The 15,290-nt window shown below is 34.0% G+C and overlaps 1 protein-coding gene across 1 annotated transcript in view; it reads left to right on the top strand.

The window, feature by feature from the left end:
- The window catches only part of Tmprss15 (transmembrane serine protease 15), a 94,612-nt gene that overhangs the window by 3,149 nt on the left and 76,173 nt on the right, over positions 1–15,290 (top strand). The window contains exons 4-5 of the mRNA XM_070028778.1: positions 8,904–9,055; positions 13,405–13,440. Coding sequence (XP_069884879.1) covers positions 8,904–9,055; positions 13,405–13,440 — 188 coding nt within the window. The remainder of the gene's footprint in view (positions 1–8,903; positions 9,056–13,404; positions 13,441–15,290) is intronic.

The raw sequence follows: 15,290 nt of genomic DNA, 5'->3' as shown, positions 1-15,290 counted from the left end.
AATTTATTCATTGAAGAGTGGAAAGTGTCTTATTTACACCTAATTTTTTCCAGTCATTAAGATGGCATTTCTGTCCAAATTTGGTAGGAATTGACTGTTTTAACAGTAGGACAAAGGGGAAACCAATGTATCAGCGATACCCACTCAACAATATGTTGGAAATGGTCTGTACAACTGTGGAGGGGGAGAGGTTGGGGAGAGGAAAAAAGGGAGAAAAATAAGGAAGGAGGTAACAAGTTCAAAAATAAATGTATTCACTACCTTACTTATGTAACTGTAACCCCTTGGTACATCACCTTGACAATAAAATTAAAAAATAAAAAAGTTACAAAGAAAACAGCCTAATCGTTGCTTTAGGACAAGCTACAAACAAGTTAAAGATGAAGTGAAGAGTCTACAGTGATCATACAATTCATGTGCTAGACATATATCTAAATTTTGAAAGTATGTATGTGTGTGGCAGAATGCCATAGACCAAGATTTAAATGTCAATTTTGTTAGAATGAACATTGTGAGCATGATTTCCTTTCTCTTCTACTACAATGACACATTTCGTCATGATTGCTGCAGCTGAGTCCTTTAAGAATTATCTCAATTTTGATTTGATGCAAGCTATTTCCTTGCAGTTTCTGTAGACTCCAGAAGTCAGATTTTCTTTTATCTTCTGAAAATGATATTCAGCTCTTTGATAACCTTAAAGTCCTATAAAAATTACATACATTAAAAGAATGTAGAAGACAAAGTCAAAACCATTGCATAATAATTAGAGCCATCTGAATTTGAAATATCTTCCTATATCTTCTAAAGTAGAAAATTGACTCACCTAAAGATGAAGCAAAAGTAGGTAGTGTATTTACAAAGTCAGCAAAATGTGTCTTAGATTGGCTCTGAAAATTGCCTCAAATATTTGTCCTCTCAACACAGAATTAGATAAATGTTAATTTAGTCATGCATTCATTCTCTCATTTCTTTATTACACAGACATGCTTGCTTGAAACCAGATAATTAAATAAGTTTTGAGAATACACACTAAAAAAGAATATTACGGAGCTTACATAATCACAATTATTCAGATATTCTTTCTTGGGCTGATATATTTAGAACCATTTTATTTTCTTTCCTTTCTTTGATTTTTTGTTGTTAGTTTGGTGGGTAGTTTTTATTTTAGATAGTCCATAAAGTTTTGATCAATAACCTACAAAGACTACCTAAGAGTTAAATGAAAAATATTTTTAAAATAATAATAATGTTAAGCTATACTGAACCTATCATGGCAAAGGTCTAAAATTCCTGCTGTGTATAGCTTAAAATACTATTAGAGAGATACAAAAGCAGTGTACTACTTATTGTATAAACAGGTTATGTAACAGTGCAAGGACAAAACATTATTCAGGGTGATGTAGTCTGGAATTTGCTCAACTGAGTTGGGCAGCAACATTGATAGCCTCAAAAGGAAGATAATTTAACTTCTGCAAGAATAGAGTCATAATGTTTGAAATGCATTCTCTCATAAATATCTGACAACAAAATAGGCATCTATTTTCCATGTTTTTATGAATGTCCTGAACACTACTTCTTAGTAATCATAGGTACTGCCATGCTTTTTTTTTATGAATTCATTCTAATCACTAGGGGGAAAATAATGCTTCATCGTTCTCTATCAAGTCTTTGTTTCTCACCTACTGATCCTCGTTGTAGTAATTAAAGTTTTAGGGAATACATTTTAAAATTAAAGCGATTAAGTAGGAATAGAATTAAGTTTTGAGAACAGGTTTTTCTCCAGCTTCATATCTCACTCATTCAGTATTAGACACCTGCTTGTAAGCTGTCATTCTAAACTCATGTGTGATCCTGCTCTCTGCCTTCTGTTTCCCCTCCCTCTGCAGGATATCTATCATTCATTCCACCCTTAGTCTCCTAAGACACAGTCCATGTCACCTCTCAAATGATGCTTAGCTGACATTCTACTCTGAATTAGACCTTCGCTCCTTTATTCTTTTAGCACATCACACAAACATAGAAGGTAAAATACTCAAAATGTAATGCACCTGTGCAGTTGTCTCTCTTCTACACTGCAGGGGAAGGTGTCGGCAGCATCCGTGTTTTCTGAACCTGAACAATGTTTGCCTCAGAGTATTTGCTCTATTAAGATCTGTGAAATGACGGATGGTTTTTACACACCCATTGTTCAATGGGAAACATAATGAAGAGAGTGGAAAGTTTTAGCTTTTTGTACAAAAATGTGAATTTACACATTCTCTCCCCCCATGCCTATTCATCGACCAACTATTTTAATATTCTTTATACCTCCATATTCTTGGAACCTTAATCTTACTAGCTGGCCCTACAAATATCTACTGTCTTCCCTTCTTCTATAATTTATAGCCCAAATATCTTATATCTTTTTCCAGTATTTGTTATCCTTGATAACAAATTGTTCCCATATCAAGACTTGAAGGAGACATAAAGAACACCATTGAGATTGATTTATTTTTTGCCTTTTTTCAAAATGCTATTTAAAAAGCATTCAGTCAATAGTAATTCTATGAGTATAAAATCATACACACAAGGTTGTTTTTTGTTGCCTTTTTTTGGCCCACTTTGAGCTATTTCCGATAGTGGAATGAATCGAACCAATTTTTCTTTTGTAGATGTGTCAAGGATTGAGTCTGTAGAGCTACATTAAAACATCAATCAGATTTCTTTTTGAAAAGATTTATCTTTACTTAGGAAGATATCCCAGATAACTCTCTCCTTCATTGGTTTGTGGCCCAGTGGCATCTATACTGGGCAAAGTGGATTTTGTCCTGCAGAATTTATCAGTGTGCTTATTTCTTGTTTGTTTTTTTGTGAAGCCCTTCAAGTTCATATGTATACAACATTTTGGATACCTTCATTTTTACTAGGTTGAAAATTCAACAAATATGGACTCTTACATTGTGAGATTAAGACTCTTGAGACTTAATGCTCTTTGCCTAAAAGAGTTTTGTTGTACCAATACTGATGTTATGGAGAGAGGTACTCTGCCTTCAGATAAATTCTGCAGCTCCAGACAGCAGAGTATGTTAGACAGCTCTTGTCGATGGAATAAATTCATGTGAGGAATAACTTAAAGGAGGAATGATTATTTTGGCTTCTGGTTTCAGAGGTTTCATATTGGAGTCTCTTTGCTTTAGGCCTGACCTGAGGCTTGTTTTTAACTGGAATTCCCAGTAGAAGACATAAATACTCCTGGGTTGAAGATTGCTCCCCTGAGCTTCAGATCTCCCCTTATGAACTTTTGAGCCTCCTGAATGAATTACTCCAACTGTTAATGTCATTTTTTTGCTGTTAGTTCAAGACCCTATGGACTTGGTGGATGATTAGAAAATTGAATAGAAAGCTCCTATCTCCTACCAGAGAAATCTGTTTTCCAAATACCATCTTGATGGCAGTGATAAATGTAAGCTAATAAGCTCCTCAAAGAAAGGACTTGGTCAACTCCAAAATATTTCTTCCACCTTCCTGTCTATAGCAAATGTTGGTTTTTTCCATCTTTCTTGTACAAAGGACCACAATACTCCTGAAAGAGCGAAGTAGTTCAACATTTCCACTAGACAGGATATACTTTTGTAATGCCTTTGCCAAAGTCATGAAGGTTCACGGATCACCAGGAGTAATTCCTTTCTATCTACTTTTAACAAGATGAACATTGTATTTTGATATGATAAGTTCACAGTTATCTATCAATTTTGTAAAATCATAAACTTTGGCACTAAAGCTTAGTTTATACAGTTATTTGTTTATATCACAGTAACCCTTTGTGAATATGAAACAGAAAAAAACATAAATTGATAACAGTAAACTTAGAAAAAACATAAATAGATAACAGTAAACTTGGAACATACAGTGGCTATAGATGGGGGGGAGACCTTGAAGTGCAGGAAATTTGAGGAGAGGAACTATGTCCAATAGGAGGGGAACTTTATGCTTCAAAATTGATTGGAGTTTGTAATCCAGAAAGACTGTATATATACAGGGAGCTGATATTGCTTGAGGTTCTGATGGTCTTCAGAGGATTTAAGTCAATGTTTTCCCAAGCAACCAAGAATAGAGGACGGGTTTTGATTGGTTTCTGCCTATATGTATTAATTGATTAACCTCATTTATATCTTTCCTATTCTATTATTTAGAGCATGTTTGTTAAGTAAATTTAGAATATCTTCAATTTTTTTTTTCAATAGATATGCCTGGTGTGTTGAGAACCCCAGACTAATTTTAATATTTAATAAGTAATATTTTATTTCTCTAGATCATAAAATCATCGTTTGAAATTGAAATTTATTTGAGCTTAGGAATTACTTCTTTCCTTTATAGACACCTAAGAAATCAGTATAATGCCCAAACCTTAATAAATACCTTATAATAATTCCAAAATACATTCTACATGTCAACAGTGTAGAGATATTTTTCCCAGGTGGTGGCTGAACTACTTTTAAGTTGGAAGTGAGTTTTTGAAAAGTTGAATATAAAAGAATTTCACGAAAACATCTGCATGACAAATTACAGCTTAGTGCTTTGAGGGACCTTTTCCAAAGGCAGGAAAAGAAATTCAGAATTAGGAGCAAGAGTGAAGGAGTAATATTTAGGATTATTTTAAATAATCACACATGAATAAAAATACTCAGTAAAAGGTGGCCCATTCATATAAAGCCTTATAATTTTATTTAAAATCTCAATTTATAAAATCAAAGAACAAAAGTAACTGAATATATGTATTATATATAGCATTATACATGTTATGCATATTATACATTTTATATATTATATGCCTTTTTCTTATTTTTATCAATATAAGTAAATTCACAAGTGTATATACCCAAATTATAGTTCTCAGTATTTTAAACTTAATCACCAAGCTATTTTTTTTCTGGATTTTAACAAATATTTAATACCAACCCTTGCCACTTGCTAATTTGTGGGTGTGTATATATGTGTGTAGCTATTCTGCAGGACAAGCAAGTGATTTGCTTTCCTTTGGGAATACTATCTGTTCCGCTTTAAGTAACATGTGATTCAGATAGCATTAGCAGTTGACTCTTTTAATATAAAGTACAGTTTACCCTCTGTGGCAACATGCACTTTTGCTTGCCCTTTGAACACAGATAAGTCACAAAGTTAGGAGAAGAAAGACTTTTGTTTATTCAGCAAACTTAAAGGTTATCAATAGCATTAAGGAAAAATGAAGATAAGCATTTTGATCTCTTATACTCAGGCTCTGTGTACAATGATAGGGTTTATTTGCTTAGAGGGAGAGAGAAAAAAAAGAGAAGAAAGCAGAGAGAGTCACAAAGAGAGAGAACAGACAGAGAGAGAAGGAGACAGAGAAAAGGGGAAATACAGCAATTTTGCTGGAACAAGTAATTGGAAATGATCATTTTTTCCCTTAAAGGTATAATTCTCATTTGCCTTAATAAACAACATCAATCTCACAGCAGTTGTAGAGGTTATAGTTAAACTACAAAAAATAACAGTTTCAGTTTTCTCATAAGGTGAAACACAAATGTTTATTATGTTTTTCATGATATCTTCAATATATTTCTCATATCTTAACACTTAGAAAAGAAGCTCTAAAGAACAAAACTATATATTTGGATATAAGCTATATAACTTCTGACCTTGCAAAATATAAATTATTAAAAGTTATACATAATTTACAACTAAGAGAACATATCTTTCATACAAATATGTTTTAAGCCTGAGGATGAGCAATCTAGTTACTTTCAACTAAGTAAAAAAAATTCCAGATTTTCCCTTTCTCTGACCCAAATAACTTACCTCTTTTACTTCCTACCTTAAGTAAACTAAAATTAACTGTTGAGTCAAATTGAACATGTAGAAAATGAATAGAGAAGACTCATGTATTTAATTAGAATTAAAACTATCTATTGTACAATATAGAAGAAGTAAAATTTTTGAACTGAAAATTGAGAACAAAAATAGAGATTATGCACTGTTACTCCATTTTAACCATAATTGTTTCTGTATTTAATCATTTGTATTTTGAGTAATGATATTGATTATGGATATAATGTAAATGAAAAGAAAGAGAGGAAGAGGAAAAGATAAAATGGAGATGGAAGAGACTATAAATCTTGAAGGAAAGCAGGGAAACAATATCTTCCCTCTCTCTCATGAAAATGTCTTAGTAGTTATTTGAGCTATATTTTTGGATATAAAAATCTTATAAGAGTTCATCAGAATAAAATCTAGACTTGTCTCTAAAGTGCTATAGTATCTTTTGCTTTGGACTAATGGTTCATGATAGTGTTGAAAGAAATGAAATTGTATGTAAGAGGTTGGGAATTATGTAAAACTTTCTCTGAAAGGAATAGGAATAGGTGTTTTATCCCTGACATTAATAAAGTGTATAGCTCTAATTTATTCTGGGTCTCAATGTTATTATCACTAACATGAAAATGTTGGCCAACTATTTCAGCAGTGATGGGATGAAGCCTGAAAGTTGAAAGCCAGTTAACTATTGTCTTTTTTTAAATATCAGTTAACATAAATATGACCCACCAGTGCCTTAACTAATGGGTGTTTGTTTTCTGATATCACAAGAAATCAGGAGGTTTCCATGGGACAATGACAGGACATGATCAGAGTGGAATCCTGGTGTCCTCTTCCTTCCATTCTTTTCTCTGTGGCTTGTCGATCGTTTCTCCCTTCATAGTCCCAAGAAGAACTATAGTCCCAAGTTATGTCAATCATATGTACACACAATAAAATTCAACAATAAGAAAATAAGTGATTCTCTGTAGCCTGTCTTTTATTGAATGTGAAAACACTTCCCAGAAGTTTCTGTCAGTCTTATTATTTCATTGATCAGACTGTCACTTGTTTGTGAATAAAACCATGATTGACATAAGGAATGCCTAAAAATGTCAACTTTCCTTAAAAAATGGAGAGATATTCTCAGATAAAATTCATGACAGACATATGGAAAAGTGAACAAGTGTGAAAGACCACATGAAAAACTGTCTGTGACAAAATGTGTTCTTACTGAGGACAGGGAATCCATTCATGTGAATGTCTAAGAGCTTTATCATTTACAGGACATGGTTACTAAGCTCTAAGCAAATAATTACATAAACTAAATTCTAATCACTACTTTACAAAGTTGATGGATATGAAGTATAAAATCATTATATCCAATACACAGCTCATTATTTTCTTTAAATCAACTGTATATAAAGGAATAATACCTATTAAATCAGGAATCTTAATCATTGTGACACAGCATAAATAAAGCATATCCTGTCTAGTGGAAATGCTGAACTACTTTGGCCTTTCAGTAGCATTGTTATCCAGTACATAAATGAAGGAACAAAAACACATTTGCTGTAGATTCTATCAATGCACATGGAAGAAATATTTTAGAGCTTACAAAATCCTTTATTTGAGAAGCTCATTACCTTTCAAGTGTCACTGTCATCAAGGTGATATTTGGAAAAGGAGATTTCTCTGAGAGAAGAAAGGAACTCTCAGTTTTCTAACCACCTATCAAGACGATAAGTCTTTGGACTAACAGCATAATTATATGGTAATACTTCAAGAAGGTGACTCTCAAGGTCATAAGGTGGGATATAAGTCAATGAACCATCTTTAACTCAGGAATATTTATGTCTTCTAACTTGAATTTGTATTTCAAAATAGGTCATCTTGATTTATGCTCATGTGGCAACTTTCCAATTATCCTGTGACATGACTGTTATTTTGGGTCTTGTTTGGGTGCTTTTTTTTTTGTAGTTCAATATATACAAAATCCATGCACTTACTTATCTCAATTACTTATCTAGGGACATTGTATTTAATTTAACACTTGTTTCCTAATTTCCTTGTCATTTACCTAGCTACCCTACATCATAGAATATTAATACCTGTATTTTGGAACCAGCAATTATATAATGCAATATTTGACTGTCTTTGGTTAATCTACAAAGGAACAAGTACAACCTGAATATTGCTTGCTTCATGCAGGTATACAATGAAGATCAGAGCTAGAGTTGGCCTTCCAAGCGGTGTAACTTAGAAGGATAGTATAAAATTAATAGAAATGAACAAACAAGACAAAAGCAAATGAAAACAAAAACGACAACAGAAAATAACAAAACAGCTTGCTTCTGTCTTTGGGAGGATAAGGGGGAGCAAGAGAATGGTAGGACAAAGAGAGAACAAATGCAGTAGTGTTGTCACTAGACCCTATGTTGAAAGTGAACTATACAACTTGTGGGTAAGGATGGGAAAAACTGGTAGAGAGTCATATACTCATTACCTGACTTATGTAACTGTAACCCCTCTGTACATCCCCTTTACAATCATAATTAATTAAATTTTAAAAAATAATAGAAATAAAGACAGGAAAGCAAAACTCTGTTCATTGACCGTATCTTATATTCCTCACTATTTTTAAATTAGCAGAGAAACCACAAATTCAGAGCCCTTGCTCCTTCTGTCATTACACTCTAAACAAATCCCATTACATAATTTGACTGGTTTAATTGGGCACAAGTGAATCTTGGGAACAGCACAGCCCATGTGGATCTTAGAAAACACGGATTGCAGAGTTTCTTTGGAGTTTGTGCTCTTGAAAGTATTTCATGTTTCACTCCTTTAACTTCCCAAGTGAAATAAAGACAATATACATTATCTAGCATATTCACTTTCATCTTTCTTTAAATTGCAAATGAAACCACTGTATAAAATGTACATTATAGATCAAGGGTTATAACCACTTTATACTTGTGTAATGAGGGTTAACAAGGTGATAACAAAATTTTCGAAGACATTTTACATGAACTGAGCACAAATCACTTGAAGATGGCTGACTTTTTCCTCTTATATCATCTTTTGCTTTGCAGAAATGGCAGCATTATAGTCCTATTTGACCTTTTTTTTGTTCAGCAAGTGTCAGATGAAAATGTAAAAGAAGAACTGATTCAAGGCATTGAAGCAAATAAATCCAGCCAACTGGTCACTTTCCATATTGATTTGAACAGCATTGATATCACAGGTATCTGGGAACATTATTTGATTTCCTTGAATCATTAAACTATGAAATTAAGATTCTAGCAGTGTACCTGAGAAGTGGTGTGATCATCTTTGGCTTCAGGAGCATATCTTATTGCCTGAGGTAACACATTTACATGAGAAAAGTAGAAATTGGAGAAACTGTATTTGAAGAAAAATATTACAGGGAATAAGTTTGTAAAATAGCAAATATCAAAAATGGTTCTGAGAATGATGGCATGTATAAATATTTGTGAGTCTGGTCCTGGCTTGGGATTGGGTCAAGAATACCCCAACTTTTAAGGAGACTTCTTTCAGAAAGCAATACTTACGACATTCTAAGCAATTCATAGACCTCATTAGGTTACAAATTCAGGGGTTAACCCAGTTGAAAAGATAAAAGAAAAACAAGAAAGGTCTCATCAGGTAGGCTCATCCAACCTCTTTGCTTATAAAAAAAAAAATTTTTATTTTTAAAATGGCAGATCATTTTTGTAAAGAGAATATACTAAAGCAGAAGAGGATTAAAGTATCAAAAGTAATATCCTTGATGTGATTGTGGTTTTGCTATGAAGTGTCCTCCCAAAAGACTTATGTCTTCAGAACTTAACACACAGCTTTTAGCTCTATAGAGCCATGATTGAATCATGAGAGCACTGGCTTCGTCAATGGTTTAGACCATTGATGAATTCTTTCATAGCTGACTGGTCCAATAAGAAGTAGAACTAAACTGGAAACACTAGATCCGTCGGGGCATGTCTTTGAAGAGTACAACCTCTCTCATCACTCTTTTTGTCCTCTCTCTCTCTCTCTCTCTCTCTCTCTCTCTCTCTCTCTCTCTCTCTCTCTCTCTCTCTCTCTCTCTCTCTCTCTCTCTCTCTCTCTCTCTCTCTCTCATTCTCCAGTGTGTCACTACAATAGAATGAATAGAAATGACATAAGGAGCAGACAGAACTAGTATATCAAAAATCAAACAGGTCCTTTGAACAAACATTCTAGCTGAACCCAATGTTTTGTAGCATCCTTTAAAACCAGTGTTAATTCAATTTTACATTATTCTAGAATCTTCAGGGAACTTCCCTACTATAATCCCTACAACAACTTCAGGTCAGTATTTACAGCATTTCTTACTACGTGTATTGCACTGATTTTATTACAGTTATTACATGGTGATCATTAAGCTTCCTACTAAGATCAGATTTGCTTTATTTCTGTACCATTTTCTGATAGTCTCTATATTTAAATACAAAAATCAGCTACTTGCTTCGGAATAATATAATAAGCTAATAATATCACAGACTATAAAATTACATAAGCCCAGGATATGCAGTTCTAATTTCATTACTACTCTTGTATTTCTAATTTTCATTTTGCAGGCAGGAGGAGTACATGCATGTGTGTGTATGCGTAGCATCTCAAAATATGACTCAGACATATGGCCGTATAGGTGAATCAATGGCATTTATAAGATCACTAGGAATGAGAAATTGTCCAAAAGCTTTTCTAATGATGACATTCAAAATGTATTAGCCAGGCACCAGTGGCTCACGCCTGTAATCCTAGCTACTCATGAGGCTGAGATCTGAGGATGGCGGTTCAAAGCCAGCCTGGGCAAGAAAGTCTGTGAGACTCTTATCTCCAATTAACCACCATAAAACCAGAAGTGGTGCTGTGGCTCAAGTGGTAGAGTGCTTTCCTTGAGCTGAAGAGCTGAGGGACAACGCCCAGGCCAAGTTCAAGACCCACAATCACCACTACCACCCCGACCCCCACCACCAACAACAACAAAATTGTATTGCAGTCTCTGGAAAGGAGAATTCAAAGCTCAATGTCAATGTCTCTTCACTGGATCTCTCTAACTTCAAGGTTTACTAATACTTAGGACTTCACTAGGTGTCATCAATCCTTCACCACTACTCAAAGAGTTCTCCTTCAAAATTTATCCAATGTTTTTAGAATTTGCCTACGTTACCTTGTATGTAAATTGTTTCTGCAATAGGAAAGCACAAATACCAATCCTGTTTCTGACAATGATAAAAATTAGTTGTTATGTCATTTCATCCCTCTAAAATTCAACATCACAGGAATTATGAAAATATAGACAGTTTTCCAAATATTTCTGGTGTCATCCTGAATAGCAGCTTCACATATAATTGTTTTAAAATTCAAATGGTTATGAAATAACCAAGATAATACTTTTGGAATCAATCATTGTGACCATATTTTCAAAAACTATAATATAGTGTTTGAAAAGCTTTTTTTTAATGTCCACCTAATCTAGGTAATATATTTTGTGAACATTTAATCATGATGTTCATACTGACTCTTTGTGAAAGTGACATATTTACCAACTTAAAATATATAAAGAATGCTGTGTGCCAGTGGCTAATGCCTGTAATCCTACCTCCTCAGGAGATTGAGATCTGAGAATCACAATTTGAAGCACGACCCACAAAACTTTTATATCCAATTAACCACCAAAAACTGGAAATGGAGATGTTTTTCATTTTCTTTTCTTTTCTTTTTTTTTGTTTTTTTTTTTTTTTGTTTTTTTTTTTGGTCGGTCGTGGGGCTTGAACTCTGGGCTTAGGCATTATCCCTCAGCTCTTCAGCTCAAGGAGAGTGCTCTACTACTTAAGCCACAGTGCCACTTCCGGTTTTCTAGTGGTTTATTGGAGATAAGAGTCTCAGGAACATTCCTGCCCAGGCTGGCTTTGAACCATGATCCTCAGATCTCAGCCCCCTGAATAGCTAGGATTACAGGTGTGAGCCACTGGCACCCAGCTTTGAGATGTATTTCTAGTGGTGGAGTGCTAGCCTTGAAGACAAAAGCTTAGGGAAAGCTCCCAGGTCCTGAATTCAAGCCCCAGGACTAGTAAAAAAAAAAATGAAGAAGGATTCTGTGACATATCTAAGGTCACAAGCTGTTCCAAACTATCAAGTGTTATTCTCATGAATAAAAAGTAATTCCTTCTGATAGTGTCCAAGGTCTAAGCATACCACATACTTCTACTTACAATGCTTCTTTTTTAATACATTTTTATTCTAAAAATACTGTACAGAGGGGTTACAGCTACATGAGTAAGGTAATGAGTACGTTTCCTATCGAGCATTGTTACCTCCTCCTTTGTTTTTCCCCTACCATCTCTTCCTTTCCCATCTCCCCAACTCCTGTTTAAACTAGAGACTTTACATTCAAAGCCATTATAAAATCAATGAGTCTGAAGATTAACTTAAGGGTCATATATGATATCTTCTCTATTTAGAAAATAAAAGTTGAAGTAAAACATTTTAAAACCTCTATTTTACATTGGTTATAAATAAAATCAATGGGTAATAAATATGTGAACTGGTAGGCTTATTAGTTAGATATATTCATTCCAATTTAAAAACATGCATCAAAACTTCATGTGACACACAATTAAGTACTTACAATTATTTATTAATTGAAAATAAAATTGTAAAAAATTAAAAGCAAACAGAAGGCTTATTTTTAAAATCTAGATACAAATAATCTGTGTTAGACAAATGCACTATACACACAAATCACAATAATTCACAATATCTTAAAAATAGGTAACATGAAAGATGATAGGGGAAAAATAAAGGAGGGGGTAACAATGCTCGATAGGAAATGGACTCATTACCTAGCTCATGTAACTGTAACCCCTCCATACAATATATTTACAATAAAAAATAAAAAATAGGTAACATGGTTAAAAGTAGTTAAAATATTAAATAGAAAGTAATAATTTCCCAAGAAAATCTTTAAAGTATGAAATCATTGTTTTAATATTATTTATTCTTACAGACAGGCCAATAACCAACCATCCCCCTGCAACTCCAGGTAACTCTTGATCTTTTTCCTATTTTGCCTCTTTAGTTTTTACTTGTTTCCACATTTTAAGCATCAGCTAGTTGTTCCAGGGGTTTTGACATGTTTATATTTGTGTTCAATATACCTTAAATCAGAATCAATCTTCCTTCACTCTCACTTTTCCCCAAACCATCTCAATAATTATTCCATTTTCACAGGTGCAAAAGTTATTTTCACCATCTTTTCCCTCCTTCAACTTCTCCATTCTTCCTCCCTCCTCCCTCTACTACCAAATCAAAGACAGGACCTGTTTTACATTGCAGTCTTTCATTTATTTTTGAGTGAGTGCTGGGTTCAGATGTAGCCTTGGTGTGGGATTTCACATATGCAAATGGTTCTTTAATCAGATTGGGCCCCCTCCATGACTTTTCCTTCACTTTCTCCATCCTTGCTATCCATAATATTCAATAATTTTGAATGAATTTTGTTGTATTATTCAGTAGATTTCAGTGAATTTCATTTTGCTGTCTTCACAGTTAAGTTGACAACCAGCCATCCACTAGCAACTCCAGGTAAGTTTCAATAATGCGATTCTCCGTGTTTTAAAATTCTTCATTCTCGTTTTATTTTAGGCTCCTTAAAAATCATCTGAGAGCAAAGAAGTTCAATACTATCAATATTCTCTAGAGAACTGAGGCTTCGAGGCTCATATTTACTAAAAGTGAAATTATGTTATGGGTTAATGCCTAGGTTATGTTACTTCATTCTAGCCCTCTGAGTTTTAGAATCATGGTTATATTCAATTTTTCAAAATGCCATCAATAGCGCCAAAATGTTTTCTGACAATGATTCAGCATCATCAGATATAAAAGATTTTGTTCTCTCTGTTATTCCCTTTGTGTATGTTAGATATGATTACTCTCTCTTGCTAAGGAGCTACTGTTGACAAAACCACTGCCAAACTAGGTCTGGGTTCATTCAGTCAACGTTTCTGTAACTAGGTGTTTACTTGTGCCAGCTCCCATTAAATATCTTTGATGTGCCAATTTCTCTGAACTTCTAGTAATTTGTCCTACATGTTTTTGTCTATCTGCCAGTCAACTAAAATGCTTTCTCTGGTCTTGATTTAAACTTTGTGTTAAATAGCCTATGTGTCGCCCGAAACCTGTCAAGCAAACTCAGCCAGGCAGCACTGTTTAGACCTTCAATAAACTCCCAACAATAATACAATGGTGCCCAAATTCATGAGGGACATACTCCAGTGGAGATTCCTGAAATGTTAGGTAGTACAAGCTTTTTTACTTTATGATGGTATGAAAATATACCTATGTAGCTATTATTTTTTTTACTTTCAATACAATCTATTTACAAAATATCTAACATATTATTATAAAACGGGGTTGTGTTAGATGTCTCCTAACTGTAGGCTTATGTCAATGTTCTGAGCATATTTGGTTGAGTTAAACTATAATATTGGTATATTAGGTATAGTGAATGCATTTTGACTTAAAGTATTTGTAAGTAATGATGGGTTGATCAGGGTATAAATTTATTGTAATTGAGGAAGCATATATATATATATATATATTCTCGTATGTACAAACCTATGAGAAATCTATAACTTCTTTTATAATATTTTTTAAAAAGCACTTTACAATCTCTCTTTGGCATACTGAAGTTGCTAGTATCAGTACTCTTGTGTTTGGAAACCAATATTGAAGAGTTACTTGGGATGGGAACATGGTTGAAGTAGAATAGTGCCCACCATTAGACTCTGGATTCAATTCCCAGGGTCAACGTCACCTGACTACAACTACAGTAATACTGAAATAGTTTGGTAATGGAGTCGAGTCTCAAGTGACGCTACAGGTACCACGGACACATGGAGAAGGACAAATCACAGCTCTCCTGACGCGGAGTGGCCAGGCGCAACATGGCAGCATACTTCTTACCATGGCATGCAATTTAAAACATGGGGATTTTTTTTTCTGGAGTTTTCTATTTCAAATGTTCAGGACATAGTTACTGAAAAACCTAGAAAATGAAACCACATATACATGGCTACTACAGCAATCCTATTTGTATAGTGTTAAAATGTACAGCACACAGTACATGCCCCCTCTTTGTAAGAAGGAATGATTCCTGTGAAAGACAGGCTGGTGTGATTCAAAGCAGTTACGTGAATCATTGATCAAAATGCTTTATGAAGCAATTCCTCACAACTCTAAAGCCCACAGACGTCTACAGGGCAGGAGGAACCCTACCTGACTTGTATTGAAATACATCCACAGAGAACCTTACCACACTGAAAAGCTCATTGAACCTACATGTCCCTCTCCAATATAAAAAATTTCTTACATTATCTTTAATACATTTTCAAAAAATCCTTTAAGGATTGATAGTGACTAATTCCATCAATTGG

The sequence above is a fragment of the Dipodomys merriami genome, unplaced genomic scaffold (genome assembly GCF_024711535.1).
Source record: "Dipodomys merriami isolate MVZ:Mamm:240054 unplaced genomic scaffold, mDipMer1.0.p SCAF_2, whole genome shotgun sequence".
Taxonomy (NCBI): domain Eukaryota; kingdom Metazoa; phylum Chordata; class Mammalia; order Rodentia; family Heteromyidae; genus Dipodomys; species Dipodomys merriami.
This window is presented reverse-complemented; position numbering and strand designations above follow the sequence as displayed.